Source organism: Phalacrocorax carbo, chromosome 1 (genome assembly GCF_963921805.1).
Source record: "Phalacrocorax carbo chromosome 1, bPhaCar2.1, whole genome shotgun sequence".
Classification (NCBI taxonomy): Eukaryota; Metazoa; Chordata; class Aves; order Suliformes; family Phalacrocoracidae; genus Phalacrocorax; species Phalacrocorax carbo.
The window spans coordinates 66,225,548-66,245,901 of NC_087513.1; the positions used below are offsets into that span (position 1 = coordinate 66,225,548).

General features: G+C 37.1%; 1 protein-coding gene across 5 annotated transcripts in view; it reads right to left on the minus strand.

Moving 5' to 3' along the window:
* Positions 1 to 274: 274 nt before the first annotated feature.
* FGD4 (FYVE, RhoGEF and PH domain containing 4) overlaps positions 275 to 20,354 on the minus strand; it is a 111,259-nt gene continuing 91,179 nt past the window's right edge. For 4 of the 5 annotated variants that reach the window (XM_064457744.1, XM_064457772.1, XM_064457763.1 and 1 more), the window contains exons 6-17: positions 18,364 to 18,509; positions 13,646 to 13,802; positions 12,398 to 12,536; positions 11,416 to 11,474; positions 10,647 to 10,793; positions 9,018 to 9,190; positions 6,063 to 6,093; positions 5,793 to 5,888; positions 5,266 to 5,391; positions 3,213 to 3,353; positions 1,437 to 1,577; positions 275 to 1,300 (exon numbers count right to left, since the gene is read on the minus strand). In XM_064457744.1, the coding sequence (XP_064313814.1) occupies positions 1,043 to 1,300; positions 1,437 to 1,577; positions 3,213 to 3,353; positions 5,266 to 5,391; positions 5,793 to 5,888; positions 6,063 to 6,093; positions 9,018 to 9,190; positions 10,647 to 10,793; positions 11,416 to 11,474; positions 12,398 to 12,536; positions 13,646 to 13,802; positions 18,364 to 18,509 (1,614 nt within the window). In that variant the 3' untranslated portion in view covers positions 275 to 1,042. Of the gene's footprint in view, positions 1,301 to 1,436; positions 1,578 to 3,212; positions 3,354 to 5,265; positions 5,392 to 5,792; positions 5,889 to 6,062; positions 6,094 to 9,017; positions 9,191 to 10,646; positions 10,794 to 11,415; positions 11,475 to 12,397; positions 12,537 to 13,645; positions 13,803 to 13,947; positions 18,337 to 18,363; positions 18,510 to 20,354 lie in introns of those variants that run through there. The other variant, XM_064457779.1, reaches the window with a different exon arrangement.

Here is a 20,354-nt window from a genome sequence, read left to right on the forward strand (position 1 = left end):
TCTTTTGTTCCAATAACCATAGGAGCAACAATGCACATTCCCAGAAGGTTACTAGAATCTGTTGCTTTTCTCAAACCACATACTGGATTTTAGGAATTAACTACTTTGCTGTTAAAAGATAACAGTGATAAGATACTGAAGAAAAGTGACTACTCTTAAACACAACTGGAACTTATTTGTCCATTGCATGCCACTCATATTACTGCTATTTTTTAATGCATCAAAATATCAAGATCATTAAGTGTCAGCTGTTAAAACAAATCACTGAACAGTATTTGTTAATTTAGGACTGTGTTTAATTTCAAATAGAAAACATGCTTTTAAAATAAATTATTCACTAATAGGAATGCAGTATCATGAAAGCAAAAATCAGGTACTGTACATTTTTAATACTGTACATATATTATATATTGTTTTGTCATATTTTAGGTATTCATTTCTAGATTGAAAAATCATTAGATTGTTCCCTCGATAAACTGAAACTTTAAAAGCCAAAATACCTGTGAAATCAATTTGCATTAGAGACACGTGAATACAACATATGTACAGAGCTGTGGAATCCAATCTATAAACTACATACATTAAACCAAACTGTCCCTGCATATTTAAGTACAGATCTATTTTGGCAATGTGGAGGTATATCTTTTATCCTGTTGCAAGTCCTAACATTTAAGTAGGAAGCTTCAGTATTTGCATTCTTAATGAAAGTAGCAAACGTTAAACAAAAAGCATCTGGATTTAAAAAAAATTGCATCACAACAAACAAGTGGTACAGTAAAGTTAATCAAGGATTTTTAATAGCATTCACATTTTTCTAAAAAGTCTCTGAAATGGACCTGTACATCACTTTTATTGACAGAACATAAATATAAGAAAAAGATCCCTAAAAAGACCAGAATTGTTCCCAAACATAAAGTGCTAAGATGTGTATGGTAGTAATAAGTTTCTTTTTTTTTTCCTTGATTGAACAAAGAAAGGTTAACACAAAGGTTAACCATAAATTCAATTGAAATCTTTTAAAAATACCATGTCTTCTTGAGCTTCAGCATTCAGATGTTTTAGAAGAGGAACTCAAATCTTCTAAATTCACTTGCAGTTCATTTTGACATTCTGGTGTCTCACCTTTGACGGCTAAATGGATAACTTTTAGCCATTTCTGTTTTAGTTCCTCATTGTCTGCAGCAAAGCTGTGCACAGACTTAGACTGGGTCAGTTTGAAGCTGTGTGGGAGGTCAGCACTTCTTGGAGCATCATCTACTGTGTAGCCCAGAAGCGGAATTGTAGCCAGAGCTTTAACATCCTAAGAAGGAAAAGTTCTTGATTAGGAAGGAAAAAACCACTTGGGTCTCTCCTCCATTCCCAAGCTATTTGACTTCTTTTCCTCCGATGTCAGTGACAATAATTACTAAAATCTTTTCCGTTTTCTCTGTACATACCTGTGGAGCACCATACATGTACAGCACAAGAGCTTCCTGTTTAGGTATAACACACCATGCTTTCTGCCAGGGCTTTGATTTTTCCATGTACTGAAGAAAGCTACATATGACACTATTTCCAGACACTTCCGCAGATTCAATCTAGGAGACAGTATAAAGCATAAAAAGGAAAACAAACTTAAATAGAGGCTAAAAACATACAAAAGAGAAAAGCAGAAATTCATCACCATTTGTATCAAATCTTGGATAGCATCTGCAAAAACGCTTGAGCAAATACCCAAGTAAGATCATGAAAGACTGGATTTATGGACAATATTTATCTATTACATACATACAATCACAACGTGTACTCCCTTAACGTGTGTAATCTGTTCCTTCTTTCATGAGTAATTTTGGATTATATACTTTTAGATCACTCAACTTCATTTTGCCACCACAGCTAGCCTTTCTCTGTATCTTAGAACCTACAAGTGTCTGATTTCTAAAACAACATCATGTTAGACATCCAAGTGCTACTGACTATCCAGTATGACAACTACTCTATTTTGCCAGTCAAAATATTATGACATAAATGTGTTTGCATCTGATCCTAAGAATAACATTAAGAATGCAAGCACTAATCCTAGAGAAAAGATTAGACGAATTGCTTAAAATCTGAAGACAGAGTGACACGCTACTCGGGTTAAAGAGTGATCCTGAGAAGAACAGAAAGAACACAAATTGATTGTGTTAAAATTTCCTTGCATCATTTTTTTCCCTCTCCCAGTAGTGATGCTGTCGGGATGCTGCAACATGGTACCAACCACTCCACTGTCAGGAGATCCATCATGCAGACAGACATAAGAGACACTGTAGCTCCTTCAGCTACCTTAAGAAGGCCACCATGCCAAGAAACAGCAGACTCTTGACTATAAGGTAAGCTAGTGGAGTTCTGTGCCCCTTACTCTTTCTCACTGAAGAGAATGTAGTCAAGTGTAGTCAAGCCAACATGGATTACGAACTGTATATGGAATTACAATCTTATATTTGCCGACTCTTTCTGTTGGTATTTAGCTCAAGGGTCAATCCTTCTGTGCTACATCCCAAGATAAATACATGTCTGGACAAAGTTAGGATGATATTTCTCTACTGTATGTCAGGCATTTTAAAAGGGCCTAAACGGGAGAATTTAAGAAATGCGAAGGTTAATTGCATTAATAAGATGCCTATTTCTCCCCCTGATCATAAGAGGAACATGGACCTTTATTGTCTGATTGAGGCCTTGAATTTATAGATGTAAAAAGCTGAGAGCAACTTGAGGACTTAAAGGTACATTGTATACACTGATCAAAACAGCATCTTGCTACTGAGACTCTGTATAGAAAATTCTCCCCCATTCCCCCTCTCCTCCATCCTCAGTTCTTTCAGCTGGGGTATATGTTTTCAAGAATCATTGTAGTAGCAGTGGATTTTGTTGCTACGACAGCTTAAGTGCAGAAGAAGAAAACTGAATATTTATAAAGGTAGTGTTTTATCCCGTTAGCTGATATAACTGGAAAGAATCAAACAAGCTAAGGTTCATAATTCCCCCTTTAAAAAAAAACTGTTGAAGTAACAAAGTAGTGTTGTAACAGGTGAATGGTGAAATCCAAAATCTATCTGATGGTATGAATTTGGTCCACATGCTTTTTATTTCTCAAACAGAAAACAGCCTTGCAAGAATGCTACCATTTTTCACCTACTGATGAGCCAGAATTGTTTGCAACTATGCACAGATAGTATTTTTAAGTGACATACCTCCAAGATGCCTTTCTTCTTCTTTTCTTCACTGTCTGTACAACCAGTTATAACGTGATAGCAGTCCTTACAGACTTTGTTCAGTTTATTGCCGTCATACTCGAGGTGTGTCTTATAATCAGAACATTTCCAGCAAACCACCTTAGAAACAAAAAAGATAAGCAAACGTATGAAATTTAAGTATTTATAAAACTTTATGGAAACAGAATTTAATTTAAAAATAATAATATATCTAATTACTAATATTTTGTTTAATTATACAGAACAGGAAAGATAATTGCTTTATGATGCTATTATGTCAACCGTAACTTATTGAAAAATAATTATTTTTCCAGATTTGTGCCACTGCTTCTTAACTAGAAGTGCTTTTTACTATTTACCTGGTGGGAACTTTGTACTTTGTACAAAAATCACATTAGGCTTTCAATTTGTCTGTAGGTTGAAGTTAGGAATAGAATGAGAATATACCACCAACCATGCCGCAGGAAGAAAATCCTCCAGTTTCTTTAGATGCCAACCTGAAAAGGTACACTTACCATTTTGTTTTCTACAAAGCCTCAGAAATGTACAACTGAGATGTACTTTTAAAGATTAAAGAATTAATAAAATCAGAAATTGTTAATTTTTTGTAACCTAAGAAATATTAAATTTACAATTTCAGAATCTGTTCCTGAGTACACAGAATACATAAGCCAGTGTCACACTGTCTTTTGTCTTTTCACAAAATCATAGATAAAACAGATATGCAAGAAGAGCTGAGAGAAGTTCTTTCATTAGAAGTATTTTTCCACAGAAATGTTCTTTCAGGGGAAAGAGATGTCCTGCATAAAAAGTGTAAGTGCAATTATTTCAAGAAAGGTAGACAAATGGACTTGAACGACTCAAGCACCTGAACAAAATTTTCTGTGGACCAGGGCTCTGCTGTACTAATCTAGATCACTACCTTCAGTTAGTATCTCTAGAGAACACTGTTTAAGTATTGCCAATTAGTCACTGCTGGTAAGACACTGTCATTGACCCAAATTAATTCCCATGAAAAAAAAATGTTTTAAAATTAAAGTGGAAGAAGATGCAATAGAACTACAGGAAAGTAGTTAGGAGTCTAAACAAAAGGAAGAATAAGAAGGAAGGGCACGATCTTAAGATTAAGGGTGTGATCTTAAGATTAGTGGAGTTTTAAGACAGAATGATGGGGGGGAAAAAAAACCCAGATGACAACTGTATAATCAATACAGAGCTTCTGAAAAAGTCTCTAGTCTCCTGCAAAGCACAAAAACAGTGCTGTGAATGCAGTAAGCATTCATACCACATAAAACCATTAGAAATAATACAAGATAACCTGTAAAACAAAAATTAAGCCTGGGCTTGCACTACCACCTGCTGGAGAAAGGCATAGCTGCTGGATGGCAAGTAAAATAAGCACAGTATGTTTGCTCTTTTACTAATTTCTGAAAACTCTCAAGTCATACCACTGCCTCATAGTCACCTGCAAGTGGTACACGTTACCACACATGGAAAGCAGCCATAATACCCTCTCCTCTTCCTAACCTTCGCTCCTTCCCTGATGCTTCATATGTGTTCACACAGTTACACACTGAACCCAGCTGGGAAGAGCTCCAAGTTAACCCGTTTAAAAAGTTTTAACTGCAGGTCTTCATGGTCTTCTCGCAAAGAGGAGAGAGAAGGTAGCAGGACAGGAAGAGGAGGCAGCCAGTGCCGCCGGGGGTAACGCTGGCTTATGCCAGTTTAACGTGGTCTTGGAACTTGAGATCAGTGGAGGCTGCTTAGGAGTAACAGGGGCCGCTCTGTATGTCCAGGGGCTTGGGACACTTGACACAAACATGCATCATCCTCTGCTGTAAATTACTTCCAAATTTACCATGACAACTAAAGCAGACAGAGGATCCTATGTGGTATGCCATACACAGCTTCTGCTTTCAGCCACAAGCACAGCAACAAACTCTGCCGCATAACAAGCGGCCACCAGCTGTAGGTGCTTACACCCGTTCCCAAGCCTGCACACCAGCTACAGCAGCTAGGGTTTTGCACTCACATGGCCACATGCTCGGCAGTGGTGCCTTCTCCTTGTCAGCGCATTAAAGGGCTCCTTGCATTTCATGCACATGGTTACTTCGTTGTCTCGTATCCACCTTGGCGCTCTCTTCCCAAGCTCAGCATTCTGAAGGGGAGCAGGGGGAGGACGGGAGGATTAAAAAAAGCCAGCATAAAAAGTTGCACAATGCTTTAAATAGAGAAAATAATTATTCTCTTCCTCTGGAAAGGAAATGGCAAAACACAGCTCAAGATGCATTTTGAAATCTATACAAGAAATAACAAAGAACCCAGTCAAAAATCATTATGCGTCACTGAAACGGTAATCTGTTATGCATTTCAAGAAGAAAAGAGGCTTGTTTATAAGATTTGGCATTATGAAGAAAAACAATTACCAACAAGATGACTATTTTGTAATTCTGCTATAAGAATGATGAGCTGGAAAACAAAGCTTCTGTCAAATGTTTTCCAGTTATTGAAGAACAAAATGGCTACTAAGAAAGTTACAAAGGAATAACAGCAACTTACAGAAACCTCAACAGGCATGTCTTCATATTCTTTAGCAATAGCGTTTCTGAAAGTTTCATTCCTCTGCTGAAAAGCTTCTATAGTATTCTGAAGCGCCTGAGGAAACAATGGAGAAACTCCTCAAACCCAGTACACTTAAAACGGACTGTCTGCATTCCGACCATTTATTGATTAGCAGAGACAAGCTAAAGCCAGAAAATACAAATTTTACTTCTTTTGATTGCTTCAGTGAAAAAGTATTGATAAAATAAAGAATGTAGAATAATTTACCTTTATCCATTCTTCCTTATCTTGTTCAGAACTAAAAGAAATATTTGACACATTAGTCTGGTACACATAATCTTACTATCAACAACTTCTTGAAAATGCCAAGATTCTGAAGTAAATCTTAGGAATTTTAATTAAAACAATACTAACTTTAACTCTCCAACTTAAAAAAAAACCCCAAACCACAAAACAAAACAAAAAACCCACCAAAACCAACCAACCAACCACCAGCCCAAACCACCACATCAAAACTAAAAGACAACCAGAAAAAAAGCCCCAGAAAAGCATGACTTCAGGCGTTACAAGATTGCAACCACTAAGCAGTGAATTCAAGCTGAAAGGTAAATGTAAATGTATTTAAAAGTAGTAATAATTTTTGCATTGTTAGCCTTTTTTTTTTTTTTTTAGAACAGGATAGAGAGGAAAAGACGACAATGCAGAATTTAGGTGTAGGTGGTTTTTTTTCTCCTCTCATTTCAGGCACTGCTAAGTTCACATGCTAACACACATTTCTCTTTCGTATATCTTAGATCTTCCTCCCTCCCCAATAAAAGTAATTTCCTTTGTTGTTGGTCGTGTTTAAACTTGTGTCTAGTGGCAAGAAGAGTATCCAATCAAAACAAAAGGAAAAACATGATTTTATATTACAAAGCGAACAGCAGAAATTTCCCTTCTGTGCGTTAGGGCAGATACAGATGCCTTAAGTACAGATGAGATACACAGACGAGATACAGACAAGACAGAGATAAGAAAGGAAGCATATTCAATTCTGATCTTGTATGACAGCTTTGTCTTTAAAAACGTATCAGCAGGACTCTGACATTCAACTCTCTGGAAAAATGTCTTACATCACAACTAATAGTACTATTAGAAACTACTGGCCAGTGTTGGTAACAAATACAGTTTATCTGCAAACTCTAAGTCAGAAAGATGAGAATTAGCACCACAGTATATCTGGCTCTTCAAACGTGGCTCCGTCCTTGGATCGTGTCATGGAAAAAAACCCCACAACTTCTGTAGCCATGCAATATCACCTGTGCAAAATTTTATATTTCTATGGATTGCTGTGAAGGATGTGAAACAGAGCTTTTACAGCATCTCAATAAAAATGGCCCCTCACATGTTGTTTTACAGTATTAGTACAACTAAGCAAGCAGAATCCTAAGCAATTATTTCCCTTTCCCACCTACCATCTGCATATGAGGCAGAAGAAACCTGTCTAAACAGCCAAAATAATTCTCCCTACCTGATTACATTAAAAAACAAAAGTTGGGCTATTAAATGTCATACCAGACGAGCAACCTCTCAAAGAAATAATCTACCAGCTGTTTAAAACCAGTGGTTGACAATGTACTCAAATAGTGTTCTGAAAAATAATTTGATAGAAGCCTACTAGTTAAAAAAAAAACAAACCCAAGGGTAACCTAAACTTTACAACACTGTTCACACAAGCTCATGAATCAAGGACATTAAGGTATAGGGTACATAAAATAGTCATACATTAATCGAGATTATTCCAATATAATTGAATAAGATCTTGTTTGGTACTTATTCCTTCACAATTTTGTACAAACCATGTGTTCTAAAAATGTTTGTAACACAGAATACAAAACATGAAAACATGTTCTCCTCACACCTAAAATAAACTAATGCAATCAATTTTTAACTACTGATAATTCAGGAAAGTTGACAGAGTAAACTCACTTTGTTGCATCATTTTTCTTCCAATTAAAAAGTACTTCACAAACAGTACAGCAAGACACCACCTCTCACCATTAAAATGGGCATATGGTATAACAACTTGCCAAATACTTAGCAAGATATCATACAGCAATTTATAGTCGATATCGTTAATAGCTAAAAACATGCCCCAAAAGTCTTGCAGAGCTTAGCAGAAAGCTTTTTCTTGACATTTTTCAAAGTATATATTTAATTTCAAATTCAATGATAGTGGAGGTAAATTTCCATATGCTGTTATATTTCTATATTCACTGCTGTTACTCTCATTAAATATTACAAGTTTTTTTCCATAAAGGAAAGTAGCTTGCAAGCTCATTCGCTAGCAAGCTTTGGTTTGTCCCCGAATACGTGGTATCAACGCAGAACTGTATCTACCATGGATATCCTCCTGCTTACTTAATCCTTGCCTCTCCGCAATGAAATCCTGACTGTTAACAATAGGATCTTTAAGCAGGTCCAAACGGAGAGGTGGAGCACCCTACTTTACTTGAAGTGGGGCAGTGTACACAGGGAAGGTTTAGTCTAGCAATGCAAAAAGCAGCAACGGGAAGGTAACCCAGCAAGAGATGGATAGGAGGACTAATAAGGGAAGCAGAAAAGTGCCAGTCAGAAAAGTGCAATTGGAGGAAAAGGACCCAAGAACTAACAGGAGAACTTGCCTTCCAGAGTAAGGTTGATACCTGGGACTGGAAGAAAACAAGTAGACTGGAAACAGGCCTGAGGGACGGAGGAAAGCAGGTGCCCATCTAACACTGTACAAACCTATTTTCTGTGGATATACCCCCACTGGGGGTGGAGAGTTTTGTTGGGTGGACGTGCCCTGAGGTAAACAGACCCATTTTTACCAGGGTGGCTCAGGTACCAGAGGCAGCAGCACTGCCCAGAGATTAACACACTCAGTGTCCCAAAACACGTAAGTTGGACAGACTGCTTTTGCGTTAGTTAGGTACGCTGCTTTCAGTTTTCCAGCCAGCCCATTCACCACTGTCTGGGGTACTTCTGCAAGGTAAGGCAATGCTCTATATATTGTAGATGCATATCCTATTCCAAGAGATTCTTAGACTGATATTTTATGGTTTTGGCAGCCTAGGCTATTTTCAAAACACTGGTATTAAGATGAAGCCCACTCCCACTGCATCTTTCTCCAAACCTATCAGTCTGATCTTTTGTTTGCATGTATATCATCCTCCAAAAATTACATTAAAAGACTTTGCTTACCTGGCCTGCAATTCCAGTGTTCGCTCTTTTCCAGACACTTGAAAAGTGTGTGGATATTCTTCATTATGGGTTTCTATAATCTTCATACCATCTATGCCAACCCTGGTTCTAACTGAGAACTTCGATCCTACCAAGCTGAATTTGGGGACGCAGTAGAGCAACATATTGTTAAACTGGAAAAAACCAAGCAAACACACACACAAGGCTTTGCGTTAACAAAACCACAGATACAGAGATCTGAGACAATATCACTGAGCTGGACTCTGGGTGAGAAAGCAGGTTCTTTCCTGCTTAGCTGACGTACGAGAAGACCAAAGTTCTCATGCAAGACAAATCCTTTTTCTTATTTATTTAGAAATTACATTAAAGTATAGCTTTAGTGGATATAAGAATAATTGCTCTGTTGATACAGCAGTCTTCACAGCGTTTATTACCAACTGTACTCAGACTGGATATTGTAAACCTTCTGTTAGGAAAAAACCCATTCTTATGCCCCAGTTCTGCAAAAACTACTCTAAATGGCAGAATAAGAACTCTTTTATTCAGTGTATACATTTATATTTACCCTGTACCAAAAACATTCAGTTTTATAGAAGTTGTAACTAATGTTATTTGAGGACATTATTTGTCTGTTCTCCAAGATAGAACGTTTCTGTTTTACAGTTTTCATTCACAGAAACCCTCAATATCGGGGTGGGGGGAGCCCAAAACATGAGCAGGACAAAGATATATTAATTTATTAAAGATTAGACCTTTAAATAATGTTTAAATGTCTAAAGCCCAAGCCTAGAAGCAGTTATTAGTTCTATAGTGTTTCATTTTCTTGCACTTTTCCCCTCAGATTTTCTCACAATTTTGAAAAAGAAACTCGCTTCAGTTAAATCATATTTCACAGAAATCCTGTCTAGCCTACTGTCTAGTCTGTATCACAGATACAGCACTTTTGAACTTGTCACCTTTCATATGCAGTGCATATCATGTTAATCAGCTGTCTAGTCCCATTTGAGGTCTTACTATTCAGTGGTTTCTCCTTTTGTTTGAAGCACAGACAAGCAGGAGTTGTGCCTCAACAACCCATTACTACTCTTTATTAACCAGAATACATGCAATGCCAGAGGCCCATAAGCAAAAATTTATCAGCAATTTTTAATGCACGGAACTACAACAGACCTTTTTCAAGGGAGTTGTACCGGGGCAGAGCTGTAGATTGTTAGTTCCAAGACACGGGCGCCTGACAAGAGGCTGACCTGTCACAATAGCAAGGTCCCCCAGGACTGTCAGACTTACTGGAACCTCAACACACACAATCTATCAGGACTAAAATCCTAAGCTTTTACATTTCAGTTTCATGAGAATGTCAAAGTTCTTGTGCTCTAGGACCTGTATTTATAATCAGCAGCCACTTATTTAAAAGTGAGTTGCTGGCCACTGGTTCCATTTATTTAAAGACTTCTTCTAAATGGTGTTTTCAAGCCTTCCTGTAAGCAGTATAAGGTTTACTCATGCTCTAATATCACTAGTGGAAAGGCACTGACACCAGCCAGAGAAGATTTGTCTCTCTCTTTGGTAGTTCTTGCAAGTCTGGAAAGGTACACAACCACTCCTGTGAACACGGGCCACCATACTTACTAGGAAAAGATACCGTTCTTGAGCAGATGTATTGCGAGCAGCAAGTTTAAGGATCTGTCCTTCTTTTATCAGTTCATTTGAAGGGTTCACAATGTCTTCCTCTTCTCCCAGCATCTCGTATATCTCTAACAATTTCTTTAGATTCTCCTATAAAGTGAAAAAACAGTTATAAACCTTATTAATTAAAAGCATAGATCTTTAAGCATGTTTAAATGAATTTATGGGAGCATGCGTAAGCCTGGAGAATGTTAACTTTGAAAATTATATATACGTGGTACGTATGGTCAGCCATGCAGGTTGATTGACATAGTTGATACAGTAACAAGTACTTTTAGAAATGTTTTCTCCATGACAATTTAAAAAATGGAGTTATACATACAACCTGCATTATTTTTTTGTCCAAAATATCTCACCTACTTAATGAAGGACCTATCACGCCAGCCCAATACGGTTAAGGAACAGTAACTACTCTCTACAAACATTAACTTTCCACTGACAGAAACATATGAAACAAGGCTAAGAGTCCAGCATAAGAGCCAGGAGAGGAACCTAGTCTGTCCCATTTTCCACTTGAAAGAATTAGGTGCAGTGCCAAATTTTGTCAGTTGTTCCCAGGAACTGTATAAATACATTAAGTAGGAGGAATGACTTGGACCCAGGAAACCCATTTTTGCCATTTTAAGGAAGATTTGCAATTCATACTCCTAGCTTCACCAAACACTCAAATATAATATGTTAAAAAATGAACAAGGGAACAAGAATCATTTACCATTTTTCTTATTGCACTATTGGAGTGACTTGCTGCGGTGGATATAATTTCCAGGGATTCTAGACAGAAGAAAAAGGACAAAGTAAACCCCAAAAGTTGCGTTTTTACATATTTATTAATTCCACAGAAGAAAAATGGATCATTCTACAAAATTATATTTGTCATTTTTATGTAAATTACAACACTATAATAAATGTCTTGTATTAGCTATAAAAACTAACCAAGGTGAAGTGGAAAGCATATGAAAGTCAGCTAGCAAAAAGATATTATAATCTGGAAAAATCAGAAGAGAATTATCACAGATTACTTTAGAGTTTCAGCACTTAGAATTTTTTGTGACATGAACAGTCATGGTTCTCTCTCCTCTTTTCCCCAAAGTAGTCTAGTATGTTATTCTATGATTTTAGTTAAAACAGCTCACATTACAAATATTTACAGTAATGGTACTAACAATGAAATATTTCAGAAAATTATCTGGCAAGTAATTTTGAACAATCCGTGGAAATAGTGTGAACTGTTATTGTGTAAATACAGAGGGGAATGAATATTAAAATGGGCTGTTCTTTTTCCCTACAGGAGCTTAAAAATACAGTAAACTCCACTTTTTTTTTTTTTTTTTTTTTTTTACACAAGAGGCATACTTTCCAACAAAAATACTAACAAAAAAGGAAAGAAAAAACAACAGAACCCCCAAACATCTGCAAAGCAAACACATCAAAACCTGTGTGCTCTTCCAAAACTAAAGTAAAACCTATGTACTCTAGGAGGAGAATACTAAAGGTTTTACAGTTTTTATATTAACTTCATCTCTATTCAAACAGATTTTTTTCAAAGAATCCTACAACTCCACTGAAGAAATTCTGTCATTCTTTTCAGAGGCACTTTGCTTCTTCACTTTATTTTTCCTGAAAATATCTTTAATTTACAGTCTCCTCTTACTAATATCTTATTGCAGCTCTTTTAATGGCTAGAAGATACTTACTTTCAGCATCTTTCCAGTCTAGGGAATCCTGAGGCAATTTCCTTAGGTAGTCCTTTAGAAGCATCTCATAGCGTGGAATACGTTGTACTGGTTCTAGCATGTGATGTTGCAATGTCAAATTTCCACACACTTTTTCCTTCTAAAAAATTGTAAACATATTTCAATGTAGTAGGCAAAAATGTTATTAGAATATAGTAAAATAAAAAATACGATTGATAAAGCAGAAGTAATGTTTTCTTTCAGAAGCTCTATCATGGGTGTTTGAAATTACTACACCAAACCCAGTAATTAGAAATTCTTTCCTAAAAATAATTGTAAAAAGTTTTCTAAGTATCCAGTAGAATTCATAAAGTCCTACCAAAAAACCTTTGTTTTGTAATAACTCAGACAAAAGCATTACAACTGAATTAACAAGAACCATTCATGACCATGTATTAGAAAACAACTCTTAAAATATACCTCTATAGATCATTTATCTATCTGAGAAGGGAGTGCTTTCTTTGAGTTTCATTTATAATGTAAACCCCCTCAACTATGTTTTAAGATGCACATTCATTTCCATAGTCTTAGATGCAATTAAAAGATTACATTAAAATACACGTAGTTGTCTTCCCTGGCTTAGAATCACAAGATCCTATACAGCAGTAAAACTTAAGCAGAAATAACTTATCCTATTTCTAAGCTGCTCAGTCTGCAGTAGGAAGACACATACCTGCCAATTCACAGAGAAACCTACAGGAGCCCTAGAGGGTATAAAATACACCTTTGAAAAGAATGGTGCATTGCTTAACTGCTAAGCTTTCATTACCTTTTGTGGCTCAGCATTTAGGATTATATCCTCACTTCCAAAGCGTAGCGCTCTGCATAACAGCACTGGTGTGAGCCAACAGAATACTTACAGATTCAGTGCAAGGATCTATAGTTGCACTGATAGGTCACTTTATCTTAAAACAGTATTTATTTCTGGTATCTACAACAAAACGTAGTATTCTTTTAGTCTTCACACATTTCAATCTCTATACTTTGGTCCTCTGTGCTACATTGGAAAGGCTGGATTTGTGTGGGTATTTGTGCACATGTGAAGGGAGAAGAAACAGAATGCAGTATGAAGCGGACAAAACCAACAACCCTTAATTCTAAGGGATTTGGTATTTCATCTTCTCTTTAATCCTTTTTTTTCTCCCACAAACCTACATATTTTTATACATGCTTGTATTACTTGGAGATCTACATTATTCTCCCCATTACCTGAATGTCCTGAATAATGATTTTGAATTGAGGTGACCGTTCAGTCCACGTTTTCACCAGTTCCATCGCGTTATCAAAATTCTTCACATACTCTCCATACATCTTGAGGAAAGGAGCCAACTTTTGCAGAATATCTCCAATTCTGGGGGTGGTAGTCCTGCAAAGTAAAAGGGTGGAATCTCAGAGCAAACAGGAAAGAAAAAAGTCACACAAGGTCGTAAAATGGTTTCAAGCGTTTAACAGAGAATCCTTCTGTTTGGGATTGCCTCATACAGAGTTCCGACGTCACCATTAAAACTGACCTGAGTTAACATGGAAAGATTGTTTGTTTCCTCTTTGATCAGCATGATAGGTCATGTAGAGCACTAAAGAAAGAAAAGCTATCTATAATTAAAAACTTGAAAGGCTTTGTTTACAAAACATGACAATTTATTTGCAGTTTCTTAGAACTACATTATCTTCTTCTGAGCATACTTCACTCTCTAAATATCTAACCTGTAGTTCTGAGGACTAAATCCGTACTGTAGAGCTTCCCTTCTATGCCTTATATAAATAAATGTATTCAAAACTTTTAAAAAGAATTTCTTATCTAAGAAAAACCTATGAAGTAGGAAGAATCCCTTGGATTCCAGTCTTTTGTGAGAACTTTCCCACATCTTTCCCAATTATTGATAGCATCTGCAAATAAAACAGAACAGTAAAGAAACAGATGGAGAGGCAGAGAGAAGCTGCACTCTCAATGCACACAAAGAAGGCGGAACAGCACACATGCATCTCTGAGAACTACAATATGAGACACATTTCATTTTCAAGGACAGATTCAGAAACTCAGTAACTCTGGATTTCTGAAAGTCTGAAAACAACGTTGTGGTAGTAGTCTAAAGCAAAGCAATCTACTGCGATTACTTCAGCAGCCTACTACAACACACCACTTCTCCAAGAGAAAAGCTGTGCAGAAAGGAAAAGTTATTTGAATAATGACTGTTACCAGGAGTAGCAAAGGCTGGTCCAGCTCCAGCTCCCTCTGGGGGCAGAGGTACCTATGTACCACCTGACAGAGGTCTGAGCTACTGCTGGGCCTGGCAACTAGACAAGGGGACAAGACAGCGTGGGAACTTGGTCTCCGAAATAACCAAGGTTCTCCACCCTTAATTAGCTTGAGCTTGACGTATTTGTTCAACCACTCTACATGCAAGCAGACGCACACACTTTCAAAGGCAAGCTAGCAATTTAAACCAAAATCCCACTCCTTTGATTCACCGAATGCTATTTCCCTGGATTGTCATTTTATTGCAGTGTAGCAGCATATTTTTCAACTGAAAATAAAATACAAATCATGCCAATTCCAACAGAACCGAAGAAAATGTGAATATATTTTTAAAGGTCACCAAAAAAAAAAAAAAAAGCCCACAGACATTAAATTTAACAGATAATTGTAAAATTTTGCAATTAAAAGAAAAACCAAACCACCTTAAAGCAGAAAACAATACTTCTACTTAACTGTTTCACAACTATTACCAGAGAGCCATTAAAAGAAAAAAAAAAATCTCGCAACTTTTGTAAACCAAGAATTAAAAACAGTTTGCTATGCCTGCTCCTTGGATACCTATGGCTGCTTATTCACACAGAGCACTGCAATTTCACTGCCTCTGAAGATTCAAAGTTTTCAGAACTACTTTTCATGCAAGGCCCTTATACGTCCAAAGACTTTCAGGCTGTAAAAGCGCAAATTCATCATCATTTCAGGTAAGAAAGAGAAGGTCCATGTTGCACAAAGAGCTCCAGAAGAACAAGGAAGACACGGGAAAGTCTCAGAAAACAGAACCTTCCGAGAACAGTGTCCTTCCTTGATGGACTTCAAGTATAGATAGTTAGTTCATCTCATATTCAAACACTACGTGCACCACAAGCCAAAATACAAAGTTCTACTGAACGCCATCAGGTCCAGGACAGTTACTGTTCTCTTTGAGAGACAATGAGAGAGAGAACTATTACCATGGACTCAAATCAGCACTGCGCTACTGCCGGACAACAAAGATAGCATCATTACATGGGCCAAGAAATAGGACTTCACATTGTAATGTAGGTACAGAAACACTTCATATTTCTGTGTTATCAGACCAGGAGGGTATTCATATTTGCATTCTAAAAACTCAGAGGTGAAACAGCTGACCTACTAATCATGATTTGCAGCATCTCATTTAAAAGTGTCATGGCTGCAGAAAACTAAAAAGGTCTGTAAAAATCACAGCACAGCAAAGGTGACTACAGAACAGCTGCTTTCTCTTCCAATATACAAACTAACAGGCATCCAACAAAATTGAAAGTTGCAGTTGCAAAGCAAAACAAACCGTATGAGGAGGTCAGCTCTGTAATTGCCACAGATTCCAACAATTTGTCTTGAAAGAGTGAAACAATTTCTTCACCAGCCCCACCCCCGCCACAGGTTACCACACTGTGTTCTTCTGTTCTTCCCCAGGTATCTGCTATTGGTCATTCTCGGGTGAAAAAGACAGAGTTAGATAGGTATTTTATTTGTTGCGGGATCATCGTTATGCTCTTTTCATGGGAAATATATTGCAACAAGGCTGTTTCCAATTTTTTCAAGCCATATGTTTTAAGAGAGATATTCAGCTCCAGCTGTTGCTCAACTCATTCAAAATGCATCTACCAGACGATTTCATTTCTACCTGATAAACTTAGATTCACGCTGCCTTTTCTTCTAAGAAAGCAGAATCTGCTTCTGATTGGCTTTCCCAGTTGTGAAACTATATAATTTTCACCTTAAGTTTTCAAAACAAACCACAGCTCAGGGAAAGTGTCAGAAGTTTCTAATCCAACTATTTTTATTGGAAGCTCAAGAACAATAGAAGTGCACAAACCTACCAACAGAAAATACTTAAGTTTATGTTCTATGTCCAGTTAAGGGAACTGCTGAAGAAAGTGAACTCTCTGGCAGAAGCTGTTGTGCCAGACAGTTTCAGAGACTGGTGATGGGGACAGAAAACTATCCCAGATTTTTCTTCCAGCATTGATCAGAAATTGTTTTCTCCAACTGCACCCTTTCTTTTAACTCCTCCCAAAAGCATAACATTTTAAGGACGTTTAATCAGGCTGTCTCAGGTACAGCACAGAGGTTGTTTCCAAGCAATGTGGGAATGATAATGTCCTTATAATGCAATTTATTAGTTTTGCACTAAATAGTCAATGCTTATCTGCAAAAGCACTTTTCAACCTTTGGAGCTATGTAATTATAAACACGTTATTAGCGTGCCATTTAGCATTTTGCAAGTACATAAGGTAGTGCAACCCATCTGTGCTCTATAAAAAGCGTCTAGAGCAAAATTTTAAGAGCACATCACAAATTTAATTTCAAATATATACAGGACCGACTTAATGTAGTGTAAGCTGCTTTTTAAACGTCATTGGACTAAGTTAAACTCCACTTCTTATGAATATATGCACTCTATTTTAATCCAGGCGTTCGTATTTCCTATCAGACTTTTTCAACTAATCAGAGGAAAAAGGTGGATTTACCTTACACAGTTTTTCTGCAAGGAACATAAGTCAAGGTATGAACTTTGCTACATTCCACGATGCTTAATTTTTATTTACTTTCTTGCATGATAGACTATGCAGGGCTACCATGTGTTTGTGCATGGTAACGATCCTATTTTAAGAGAATTATCATTTTAAAGGGGAATCATCTTACAACGTCAGGAGGTACATAGCTTGTTGTCTAAAGCACCACTGCGTGGCCTGAGATTTTTTCATATATGTCACAAGAATACATCATTTCTTATTTTTTAGTGTGATTTTTGACAGTTAAGGTGTTTTATGGAAGGGTAACTGGAAATGATATCTAGACAAACACTAGAATTCCTCACAATAAACCCCTGGTAACGTGGAATACAGCAACCAAACAGGTACTGAGAGGGAGCAACTGGATGAAACAATATTCATAAGTTTTTATTGTTTGGGTTTGGTTTTGTTTGTTTGTTTTTTAAATGAGGTTTCCTCTTTTCCCAAGTAAATTAGGGAACCAGCAATGGTTTGGGATTATTTTTATATTTTTTTTTTTTTTAGAATTACATCAGAGACCAAAACACATGGCTGTGTTTTGATATCTCCAGAATAGTATACACCAAGGCAGGAGAAAGATACTACAATAGTACATGGTCACTGCAAATTATATTTACACCTCAGCTATCCTTGCTAGCTCCAAACAGAGGTCCTATCAAGAAAAGCTGAGGAAAAGATGTCCCTGAAACATTCCTGACCTGGGTGTGGATTTCAAATAGAAAACCAATACACAGAAAAACAAAAACATATCCCACCTTTTCACAGAAACCAATAATGACAAAGGTTACTGTGCAACAAGTGTAGCACAAAACACATACGTGTTGTTTATCTTGATTTTGTATTCTGTGCAATGTAGCATGTAATTTCAGTCTGAACCCTTAATTCAGCAAGGGATTTAATCGTGAGTAATCTCACCAGCTTCAGCAAGAGTCGTGTTCTTTATTTTGAGCAAATGACGCAAGTCCTCTACTGAGTCAGATCCTGATGAAGAGCGGAAGAGCAGATGTTCTCCTACCCACAGTACTTCCTGGGCCTGAAGCACTTAATTATGAAAGTACCTTCCCTACCTCAACCCTGTGACAGAGTTTCTACAGACATGGTTTTAGTAGTATATTAAGCAGGGAATTGCCTCTTACCATTCTTGCATTCTTTTCTCAAGTTCTGGAAGTAAGAATTTACTGTGGAAGGCATTAATCGATGAAATATTAGAAAAGATTTTGTTAATCACTTCAGCTGGAAATGAACCTCTGTTGGCTTCTTCAAGGAGTCTGGAATAGAATACCTGCAATACAGAAGAAGAGCCCCAAACCTATCAGCCTATTGTCTTTAATCAGTGGAAGACCACCTATCCACCCCTCCTACTGCAACTGAGGTAGGATTAATATTTCAATAATACAGACAGGTAATGACAAACTCATTGTCTTTCCCTCACCAGAAGTTAAAAGCTTCTCCTCCCCTTACACCCCAATTTTTTTTCTCTTGAGCCAGGAAAGCACTGTAGGTGGAGCAGACATAACGAAAAGTCAAACTGGAGTAGTGCCATATTGGGATTGACTCCAGGCATCCTGTCTGTTTTAACAGCTACATCATCTCAGCTTTCCCAGTCTTCCAGCTGTATATTTCACTCTTGCTTTCTCTTCAATTAGCAGGATCTAATGTCTGATCAACATTAGCCCAACTGTTCTCCTTGTACGCTCTATCCCCTTATCCTTTTGAAATAACTGTAGTTGGCAGACTATGAGTGATCCCCACATACCATTTAAAGCACTAAAGGGGCCTAGTTCTCACTGGACTCTACTATGGTCTCTTTAAAAAATATAAATTCTTTCCTCATCAGTGGGCTCTACCTGACAACGTGCAGCTATAAAATGGCTAGAGACGTGTGGAGCTGTTAATATGCACATCACGTAACAGTGCTTATGGGGAGCTTTGGTCCCTCTATCTCTTTCTCCCATGCTTGAACAGACTGCTTCTCCCTAGAAAGGGCTTCAAAAATTTGGGAAAGTGCTTGGGAAAAAGAAAAGTCTCTGAAGACAAAGTTTAATAATCCGAACTGAGACATAAGTGCCTTAAAAGGAAAAAAGCCATAGACTTTCACATATACTTTAAAACATGCTAATTTTGCTGCATCTCGGAGAGGACTGTTTGTTAATTTTGACAAGTTACTTTGAAGACTACAAAGATTACATAACTTTTTAACCAACTTGAGAAATGTAACAGTCCCTTCCCAGTCTTCTGCTTTCCTCTCATTAGCAGCAATTGAGCAGCTGTGCTTGAAACTCATTTTTCAGAACTGTCCAGGTATTCGGAAAACAGGCATAAGAGCAATGCACTTATGATTGCATCACAGAAAATAACTGTACATTACCCATCAGAAAAACTTATGAATGATGTTTACCTTTTTTATTTTTAAACTTATCTAAATCAAAGCCTTTTTTTTTGTTGCAATACTTTGTCTTTTAAAACACACTTCGCGCCCCTCCCCACGTGGGTCAGCCAGGTGAATCTGCTTTCATGAGGATGATTACTCAGATCCCCAAGCAATCTGAACAGTTATTATATCGTTTTCAGGCTTCTTACTTTTTCCTCAACTCTTTGTACAAGCTTTATGCATTAGACATGAGAAATTTAAACAGCAATGTCTGAGAAAAATATACTGGAGTAAGGTAATGCATAGCTATAGGTATCCTTGCAAAATGGATGTAGGTGTTAGTGAGAAAGTAAACAAGGCTTAAAAAGGAAAATCTCAAGAATTACAGATTTTCACATTTAAGAAATATCAGTCTGAGTCTACAGAGCACAACAATTCAAACCTTTCCTTGCAGAAAAGTAATTTCTGTTCACTTCAACAGGGTTTATTCTAAACATACAGTGGGGAAAAGAGGACATATACAGTTTAGAACGGGCATCTTTCTAGGTTCTTTGGCACTAATTTAAAATTCTGTTCAGGTGGCTCAAAGATTTGAAAGATTTAGTAATTTTCTAGTGGGCAGGTGATTTCAATATTATAAAATGATACTATTCTTGTCCCTGTTTCCAGAAGCCAAGAAATGAGTGAGCATCACATTTCCATCCCCTTTGTTAGAAGGGCTACTAGCATGAGGTTTGCATTACTATTGCTTACGGT